This window comes from Morone saxatilis, unplaced genomic scaffold, assembly GCF_004916995.1.
Source record: "Morone saxatilis isolate NCDOM2014 unplaced genomic scaffold, NCSU_SB_2.0 Contig19, whole genome shotgun sequence".
In the NCBI taxonomy this organism is placed as follows: Eukaryota; Metazoa; Chordata; class Actinopteri; family Moronidae; genus Morone; species Morone saxatilis.
The window spans coordinates 21109570-21120328 of NW_023339751.1; the positions used below are offsets into that span (position 1 = coordinate 21109570).

Genomic DNA, 10759 nt, shown 5'->3' on the forward strand with positions numbered 1-10759 from the left:
GTTGGATCGGACCACACGGGTCAGCCTTCACTCCCCACGTGCATTAGTTAGCCTTGGCTACCTATAACCCTGTCTCCGGTTCTTTTCCTTCCTTAGAGCACTTTTGATAGCTACTGACTGGGAACAGCTTCTAACACACACATTAACTTGAGGACGAAATGTTCACTTGCTGACAAATATATCCCAGCCACCCACTGACTGACTTATTCACTCCACCTGTCAGTGGTCATAATGTTATGGCTGATCGGTGTATAATGTAGGTGTGTAGGCATCAAGTATTCTCTTAAACGGATTCACACACTACTATCAGACCAAAAGTATCATGATGCTTCTTTATTTGTTTTATTGTCTTTCTAAACTCCCGATTCAGGATGGAAGCTCCGTGAGGCAGCTGTGGTTTAAGGCCTCGTCCTTGGCGAGAGTTTATAGAAGGATGAAATATTCAGCATCCAGTGCTGCTCTGTGACCTGCTGCAGCACTACAAGAGAATTCACAAACATTCAGCCTGTAAACCTTACATGCCCTCTTGTTCCCATTCACTTGTTCCTCTTTTTCCTCAGTCACTCTTTTCCTGTATGTGGTTTTATTTTGCTAGCTTCATTCTTTCCCCAACCTACCTTGCCTTGTCTTCCTAAATCCTCCCACCCTTCTTCTGTTACACTGTGAAACAGCACTTGGACGGTGGGGTGCTTTGGATGATTTATTGTCCATATTTGGTAAAGCTTGTCAAATGCATATGGGTTTGATAAGCAGCATGTTTTCTTTTTTGTATGGCTACGATACAGCATTTCAGCAAGCTGTTGCAATGTCACTAAAAACCCTTTTTGTTTTGCTTTTTAAAGTCTTCCAGATGAAAGTCATGTAGACCCACTCGTACACACAAAAGATTTATACCATTCCATCAGAGTGATGCACTTTTTAAAGATATGTTTAATGTCCTGACATTATAGTTACAATAACAATAACAATTACATGCTGTCCTAACAATTACATTTTTAAACATTTCTTCTTTATTCAGATCACACTGGAAATGTAATAACTCTGGCTTTTGTTCTCTCTGCCAGGCAATAATTTTTCTATCTGTGATCTGAACTGCTTCAGGTACACGTCATCCATCTTGACACTTTAATGGCCTCAAAAGCATGCACGTCATTTCTCGATGTTAAGTGGGGAAAAAACTATGTAACCCTGATATTTTTCTTTAATTACTTTAGCTGAGTGTTAAAATGTACATTATTCTTTAGAGCCCTTATGTTCCTGGACCATGGGGCCTTTTGAAACCCATAGAAATCCCATTATATATTTTGAAAAATTCATTAGATTTGTACTGGAAAAAAATTAATTATATTCTTCACCTAATTGTGTTGCGGCGGAGCTTACTGATCATTAGGGACTTCCTCTTAAGCTAAAGGTCACATCTTTTAACCACAGTCAATTACTGTCCATCAACAAATGTGTGTCTTTTTTTAAAAGAGAGTCAACCTCTCTCTGGTCAAAGTGAAGGACAGAGAAATGGCTGAAATGCCAAAATTAAATGCAAATGGAAAGCTGAGTAGATTCTTGTCTGAGTGACTAGCAGGGCTTGATGAGCATCTTTTACGCAATGCACATTCTTTTGGAAAACTATGTCCATAATAACAGTGAAACGAAAATGTCAAGATGTTTTGCTGTTGCCATTGTCAAAAGTATGTCAAGTATTTTGTTTTCAACTAACCAATGCCAATTCATTCCAAATAGACAAACAAACATCTGAATGAAAGATATGAATATAAAGCAAAACGTATGAGTTGGAACTAAAAAAGCTATGACAGCTACCACAAAAGAATACTCCACACCAAATCTGTCTTATTTAATATTCACACTCAGGCCTTGAGAGGTTTCTCCTTAACATAGATACTACTTCTGCGACAAGCCATTGCCTTCCCATATAGCTCCGTAGATCCAACCTAAGTTTTGTGTTTAGCAATGTATTGGCAATGATTGTTTTGGAGCACACTGAGCATATGTATCGACATTAGAGAAGAGGATCATGCAGGAGTTGTTTAAGAAGTTTGTGGTGAGTTTTTGATGCATTTGTCACTAATTCAAGCTCAATGCAGTTGTCATCGTCCATGGAGGAGCAGCTTTATTCCGGCATTCACATGGATTCAGACAGACGTCTAATGGAATGGCAGTACGGCAAAACGAAACAAACGATATGTTGCTACGGTGATTTCGTATTGTTTACAAAGAATGGACTAAATATATTAAATACAATTATTTTGTGAACATTAGTTTATGAATGTATTAAATATTAGTGTCTTTTTGTCCAAATTGTCTGTTTTCTCCTTGTTTGAGGATAACATCCAGTTTTAAATACTGTCACAGAGAATGGCAAAAAGTTAAAATATTTTAACTTTGATTACCGTTACCATTGCTGCTGTTCTCTGGCAGCCTCACTTAAGATTACGTTCCTGCTCTCATCCACTAACATGGCATCTGGTTTGGCTGATTCCATGCGAGTGCAGCATTAATTCACTCGTACTATCCCAGACCAAAAGAATAGGACAGAAAAAAATAACCGTCTTTGTTAGTCTTTCCACAGTCTTTCCAACAAGCACCAGCACTGGTTTTGTTGAAATAAATCCTTAATTCCCTAGAGGTAGACCGCAGTTTCATTCGCTCTACTCAGCTGCACACAGAGAAGACTGGTTATGTAGGAACTGCGATAGCAACGCAGGCAGAGGGATAGTGACATCATTCTCTGCTGAGGACACCATGGCTCCACTATATCTTTACATCGCAAATAGTTGTTGGCTGCTATATTAACATTCTAAATCTTAAATATACTGTATAACCTTTAAACCTTTCAGTCATTCAAGCTTCTAAAGAGTCCTTGTTTGATATCGAAAAAAGATTTTGGTGGAGTCTTTCTCTGCGTACAATTAATCAGCAATTCCCGCCTGTCCAGACATTTAAACTGGTGATCTCACTCTGATCCCCTCGCAGAAGCATGAAATCAGTTTTTGAACAGGATACTTCAGGAGGTTAGCTTGACATATCTGAGATTTTTACCAAGCATCTATAAACTTTTGTATTCTCTCTCAAATGTTACAGTTCCCAGTATTCTCTCTGATAATTATGTGTGTCTCTGTAATGTGTCTGTGTGGGCCCCTGGGAAAAAGAGAGCTGCTATGGCTAGACAGGACTGTCAAGGGAAATCACCTTGCAAAGAGGTGGGGGAAGACAATACCTGCAGCAAGGGCCCACCTGACACACACACACACACACACAACCATACTCTCACGAAATGTGTCTTTGTAAATACTCAGACCTTGTTGAATGCTAATGTCGTTACTCTTTCTTTCTCTCTCTTCTTTTTCCACCTGTCTCTCCTTTTCTTGTGTTGTTCCAGATGTGACTCCGAGAACCGTTACCTTGGTAACCCTCTCCGAGGAACATGTTATTGTAAGTATCCTGTCGCCACCTGAGTCTCCCTCTCCCCTCTGGCACACACACGCAGTGCTGAAGTCTGTTCCTGCATACAATGTCAATCTATGTGCCGCAACTATCATTAATGTACCCAAGGAAAGAATGTAGCCAGAAAGCCCTGCTAGCCGTAATAGCCAGAAATCATCGCAGTCAAAGTTTTGACAAGATAGTTCTTATTCCTGTAAACAGCAGCAACAAGACGTTGCTGTAAACAAATGTAGTTTTCTCTTCTACAGAGAACAGAGGCTACAATCTACCTTTATGCTGTCTGCTAATATTTGTGCCAAAATATCTCTTGGGAAAACAATTATCTTTGAGTAGCTTCGAGGAGGGTATAACACCAAAGCCCTATTTTGGCAAAGCAGTGACTGTTTGCAACATGTTTGGAACCACTCAGCATACAGATGGACACAACTAAGTGTGCAAACACAAATATTGCACACATTAATATTTGTGTTTGCTTTCTGATTACAAAGAGTCTCAGAAGTCTTACATGTATATAGAAAAGTATATCTCATTGATTCTGTTTCTGAACTCTTTGTGTTATTTTGAAATCATGCTATACAGTTAATGGAGCATTTTTAGTGTTCCTGGTGACCTAGAAATGAACAGAGATCATCCGTCATCTAGACAGTTCATACAGCTTGACAGATCAGGCAGTGACAGGGCCACATATTACCTGTGACTCAAGCTAACGTCACTGTCGAAAGTCAGAACTAAGGTAGCAGGATACTTAACTGAAGTTTCCAATCCACAGAGAAGATAAGAAATCACAGAGTATACCAGGAAAAGTTAGTGGCGGTGGATGTGTTAGCTTCATGCTGTAGGGGGTTCAGCACATTTAAATACATGAAGGGCTCATCCAACAAAATGGATCCAGAACAACTCATTTGAACAATTTGGAAAATGACTATAAACATTTTTCTGATCTAAAACCTCTATAATTGAGTCTAAGGTTAATGTGTTTCAGTCACATGCAAGTGCACCCCACCATCCACCTCCACCTCCTTCCTATTAGGCATTGCTGCTCTATAAGAAGAACGCTGCTTCAGCCTTTTCTTTTGAGAGAGGGGAATCTTTGAGGTTGAAATTTCATTCTTGCCTGGAAACAATTCGCATGGCCACGAAAGGTCGCTGGTCATCATTTTAAGCACGCAATCGACCAACATTTTTGATGAAGACATGGTCATCATTACTATCAATCATTACGGTCTACCATAGTGGAAAGTTTGTTTGAGACACACACAGGCCAGTGAATCCCATATTCAAATATTGTGGCGATATTAAAAAAAAAAAAAAAGAATACCAACATTGTTTTGTCATTGCTCACAAAGATGTTCCTACTTTTAAGAAAGGGGATAGAGAGTAAGAGAAAGTGTGTCTGTCCAGAACTTTGTTTCCCAGTTTCCAGATGCTAACACAGTTCACATTGACGTAGCTCATTTGCAACAAATTGGTAGTTTTCCTTTTAAAGGGCAGATGAAGGAGGAATGCTGTAGTCAAAACAGATGTTTTGTGGCACACAAGTGCATGCTCGCTCAATCTTTATCTCGCTCTCTTTCTCTCTCACACTCACACACACACACACACTCATACACATTCAGTCTATGAATTGCCATCATCAGTTTTAATATTATAACACACTCGAATAAAGTTCAAGTCCTGTCAATGTCAATAGCCCTCTAACTTGAATGAGGCTATCATTGTTTCAATGAGGGAGGCTCAAAAGGATACAGCAATCAGAGGAGGTATGCCACAGTTTGCACCGGTCACCTCAAATATGCCTTTGATCATAAAAACAACTTCTGTTCAAGAATATGGTCGAGGATGGTAAAATAGGCTCACCTTTAATGCTGCAAAGCTTTTATTTTAAAATGCCATTTATGTTCCTTTTCAATCCAGCTAACATTTAAGAACGTAAACAACTTCCTGTAAATGCTAGAAATATAAGTTTGAACCTGTGATTTCATCTAAAGTGAGTTATTTTTTCCTCAGCAGTAGTGAAGTTTTTATTATACAGTTTACAAATGACAAGGTTTTACCCAATCTGCTGGATTCAGGACTGAGGTTTGAAGGCACTAGATGGCACCCATGCAATTCCCTGGCCCTGTGTTGTGAAGGGCTTTAGCTAATGCAAATGCATACAGTCAGACATAGAAAGCGTTTTAAATACTGGTTAGGTGCACGACTCCTTGATATCTCTATGGCTACAGCTGAAATGGTGTGTGTTTTTTCAGATGCATTTGGCTACATTATGTTCTGTCAGTAATGTGACATTATCTTTTCTGCTGTCTATGAAATGGGGTATGCTTTGTTTAAATAAGCGCACTCTGAGGCACACACTTGAATGCACACAGCACCCTTTCTCACCCACACGTGCAAAGAGATAGTGTGTGTATAAATTACATATTTACAAGCCATCCATTTCCTTGTACTCTATGGAAAGTGCAACAATAGTGATCAAGGTCAATATTAGCCTTAAATGTCACTGGAAGGAAAGTGCTGATAAAAAAAAACTTTATCTGTGAAATGTAAAATGACATACAGAGTATATGAGAGGCGGCACTGTCCTTGCTGGGGATTCTGACAGATTTACAGCAGAAGTTGGAGAAATCTGGACCGCCTGTGGATTTCTTTTGATGTGAAGAGATGGTAAAATGTTCTCAAACAACTGACTGGAATGTGCGGAGACAGTGTTGTCAGTATTAGCCTGTGGTATTCCACGATGGTTCACTCAAACTTCCATGTAGTTGTTTACAAAGTGCATAAATAAAAAAAGAAGCTCTGTCCCATATTTAGGGACTTCTTCTACGTGTGAGCTTTTAAGAGCTAATATGGGTCTGGCTGTCACGTTACATAGACCCCAGCACAATCCAGCAGAGAACTGTGCCCTAATTTTCTCCTAGAATTTGATGGATGCACCCATTTAGTGGTCACATCCTCCTGAAGACAGAATACATTATAACAGATAAACAAGGCCTGTCTCATTTGAATGCAGCCTTCTTCAACTTACCTGATGTATAAAATCAGAGATAAGAAGGTGCATATTCAGAGTTTTTCTGTGCTTTGCTTTTTCTCTGGCTTTAGTATCCCAAAATTTCTTTACATGGCCGTCGGGTGTATCTGGTCACTTGTATTGGTAGGGATTCCTGCAAGACGAAATCTGAGGGGGTGAGATGATTAAAGAAAACATTTTTCTCCAATCTTAGATTTTTTTCAATCTGAAATGCTGGATAGTTTAACTCTTCAGGCCTCCCTAAAACTGTCCAAATGAAACAATCTGACAAAAGGGTGTTCTTTGATTGAACTGCTCGCAAACTGATACTATAGACAGCCTGCAACAAAGGGTCATGGGCAAATGTTGCTTCACTTTAAGGGGTTGCAAGTCAAAAAAGGTTAACCGCTACTATAAAGGTAAGAACATGACACAGGTTCATCTTTTCCAATGAAGGGGTATGCCTATATAAAGCTTTGTCTTTTGAAAGATGTGGCTCTTGTCTCAGGGTGTCTGGGGGTGGGAACTTGTGATGACGGTACAATATCTCGATTTGGGAGGAGGAGCAGGCTCAGCCTACTACACTAAAGTCCTCTGAAAGTCACACCTTCGTCCTTTAAGGCGATGGCCCTTTTAGTGACACAACCATAATCAATGTATATGGTTTGTCTCTATAAAGTAATATTTCACTTCTGCTAGAGAGTACAACAGGCTATATTTATTCCATCCATGTGGCTGTAACTGACTGCTTGTCTGCTTGTCGGCCATGACACAAAACACTTACGGGGAACCAGAAAACCTGGAATAGAGGTTAAGCACTTGCCTCAAACTTCTTAAAGGTGAATAGAAAGCCATTATCGAAACCAAACAACCACTCAAGGTTCAACAGCTGAATATCATAAGAAGTCCAGCTCCCTTGACATCTGCTCTGAATCAGACATGTTCAGTAGTCTACTCCTCCTCGCTCTTTCTGTCTGCTTCACTTTTTGTCTTACCCATTTGTTTAGAGCTATTAAAGTCTGTTGTAAGCAGACCCATTGAACATGAACTATTGCGGTTGTCATTGCACTATGGAAGGAATAGGTTTTGGCTTCAAAGCCTCAGTTTGACATTTCATAGTGAGGGGTCACATGCTATTGTATTGTTATTTCAGATACATCTGATAAAACATAATTTCAAACACAGTCTGGTGATTTTGCAGATGTTAAATAATCAAGCTGGTGTTATTTTATTTTAATTTGCAAAATCTAATTTAATCTCCAAAACTGCAGCTCTTGTGGGGTGTTCCCAGTCTGCAGTGGTCAGTACCTATCAAAAGCCTATCTGGGCAGTCAAAGCTCATTGATGCACATGGGGGAGCGAACATACAGTGCATCACAGTTTGTTGTGTAAAGGGCTACGTAGCCGCAGAGACCAGCCGCATGGTGGTCACAATGTTATGACTGATCTGTGTACATTGTTCAAAGGAATAAACTCTCACTCTTCATGTTCATTGCAATGAAGAAATGTAACCAAAGTGCAACAGTATGTGTTTTTGGAATACAAAATGGAGTTCTGTGACACAGAGGCACAGAGCTCAGCCCCATACTTATTAGCATTAGCTGGTTTTGGGATTGGTTGATCCTAATGGATTGTCAGCTTATTTAGTCACTACATCTGACAAAAACACATAATGAAGTCATGTCACACACAGAAACTTATTCAGAAATTCATGTTTGTGAAATGATTCATCACACTGATAAATGTCTGTCCAGCTATGGACGGCAGTGTTACTCATCTCGTTAGGGGATGAAGGGCAGAGAGCAATGCTTTGGTTCAGTTAACACTGTCATATTGAACCACCAGTCAATTGATGAAAAGCAACTTTGCTATTTAATGAGTTTGCCCCCAATCAGGCTAGCATTTATGAGCAAGCATCACCAGGACAATGCTTTAATGAACCACTGTCATATTCCATCACAGTCAGCTACAAGGGATGTCTAATTAGGGACGGCCACCAAGTGTCCCACCACTTCCACTGGAAAGCAGTCAGTTGAATTACCAGCTAACACCAGTCAGTCCACAGTCAGTGGTGCTTGCTGCCCTCAGGCCTGCTGGGAAAGTCAGGCCAAACAACAGTGGCTCCAATATTTACTGACAGCCTCACAATCACAATTAAATAGACAATTAGTGACTGACAGCACGAAATAGGAAATTATGTGATGTCCAAAATCTCAATGGAGAGAATTGAAGAGGATTGACTTGTCATATCTGCAATTTCTACTAGATAGGATTAGATTTTCTCTTATAGTGGTAAAATGTTATCAAAGACAAATAAGATATAAGCAAGTGAATGTTGGGGCCAATTCAGACCTCAAAGCAGTTGCATGGCAGTGATCAGCAGTGAGCACTCAACGACATTCCTTGCCTAAGGCCGTTCATTAGACCACAATCTGGCGTCAGTCCAGGCTGCTGACAGGCAGTCCGTCTGGACGCCTATCCAACTTGGAATAATTGGTCCTATCAGGCCAAAACCCTTTTTTGCAATCCAGTAGTTATCTGGACAGACTGCTACATACTCTGACTGATTTTAGATCAGTTTGAGCAAGTTTCAGTTGGTTTGATATATGATAATACAGTAAGTGACATTTGGGAGGACACACACCAGATAGAAGAAATGTACACATTACAGATTTACCAGAAAACAAGACATTGGTGCAATGCGGTCCAGTACTACAGGGAAGTTTTTTCTATATTTTCAGAGAGGGGTTGATTCTAATCTGTGGGCCAGTTTGTGGTGTTATTGTATTACATTGTATTGTAAGATCTTACTTTCTATATAATAATGGTATATACAAAATAATAGACACCTCTCAATATACTTCAGTCCAATACAACAGTTATCACCAAAACATAACCTCGATTAAACCTTTGTTAGAGTGAAAGCTTGACATTTCATACTATACCATAGGAAAAGCAAAAAAAATTGATGCATGTGTGTAAGGATATTCTGGTATAATATGTTGGTGGGTAGAGTATTTCTAAATTTTTTTTTCTGGGATTTCGTTAAGTTCACTTTGTCTTTTTAACCCTTTTGACCCCATGAAAATGGAGTGTGCAGGTATTTCCTTCTATGCCGAACAGCTGTGCACCTGATGTGCGTGTTAACTGCACTCCTTCTATTTCACCTTCCCCACCACCTTTAAAAAATGTATTGATTTCTATGTGTGTTCTGGCGTTTTGTTGTGCTTAGAATTAGTCTCATGTTGAGATCCTGGTGATTGCGAACTTTGTGACCAGCCATCCCTCAGATCATTGTACTGTTAAGGAACAGTTTCTACAGTTTAACAGTTTCTATGAAATCAGGGTCACCTGACCTCATGCATAAATTTCCTCCAGGTTACCTTGACCTCCATTTAGGTCTGATAGTGAATCCTTGTTGTCCCCTTGACTCCCCTGGTTCTAACCGTTTTTCTCAGCGAGGTGATGCTGTAGTGTCTGACCAGCGCTCCGTCAGGGAAGTGTTGCTAATGGGAAATAATAAGTTGTTAACAAGCATTAAATGAAACCTCAGCGAGCGTTTCTGACAAACTGACATTGTAGGTGAGTTTATGCTGGTTTTGGATTTCTATTCAAAGCAGACTGCTGGAATATCAGATTACGTTCCGGGTGAGGGATTTCTCTTCTGCCTTCTCATTCCCCCTCATCAGTGTTTTGTTTCATATTGGCTGAATCAGCTTACATATTATGGTAATAAGATCACCCATCTGTGAACCTGAAAAATTGACACGGACTATTTCTATTTCACTTCTTGTGGGGATGGTTAATACCTTTAGTGATACCTTAATACGATTCATCCAGGCTGAGAATACTCACATGTTCGCGTGTAATTGAGGTTGCCTAAGTGAAACTGCTGTCAGATTTCTCAGATGGGATTTGTAATTAGCTGAGGTGAACTTTTAAACCTGGCTGATGTTTTTGTTCCTAACAGCCTTGAAATCAGACATATTGGAAACGCACAGAGGGACTAGCGTAGCTTTTTTTGTGCTACACTCTCATTTGTTTGGTTAACTACACAGACACGTACACAGCTGTAAACACTCACAGGTGTACAGACATGAACATGCTGAATGCATTGAGAGGTAAATACAAAAACATACTGTACATGCACACATGTGGATATGCACAAACACAAGTCCCTATCCCCTTTACAAAGTATAAAAAAACCCCCAAATATACTCTGAAGTTGTACTGACGACCCTTATGGGATAAACAACCGAGCAGCAGCAGTACATGTCTGCCTGGGAGGGAGGG

General features: G+C 39.9%; 1 protein-coding gene across 2 annotated transcripts in view; it reads left to right on the forward strand.

Moving 5' to 3' along the window:
* Positions 1-10759, forward strand: part of atrnl1a (attractin-like 1a) — a gene marked incomplete in the record, with an annotated part of 267240 nt that overhangs the window by 127734 nt on the left and 128747 nt on the right. For both annotated transcript variants that reach the window (XM_035663942.1, XM_035663941.1), the window contains 1 exon segment: positions 3395-3447. In XM_035663942.1, the coding sequence (XP_035519835.1) occupies positions 3395-3447 (53 nt within the window).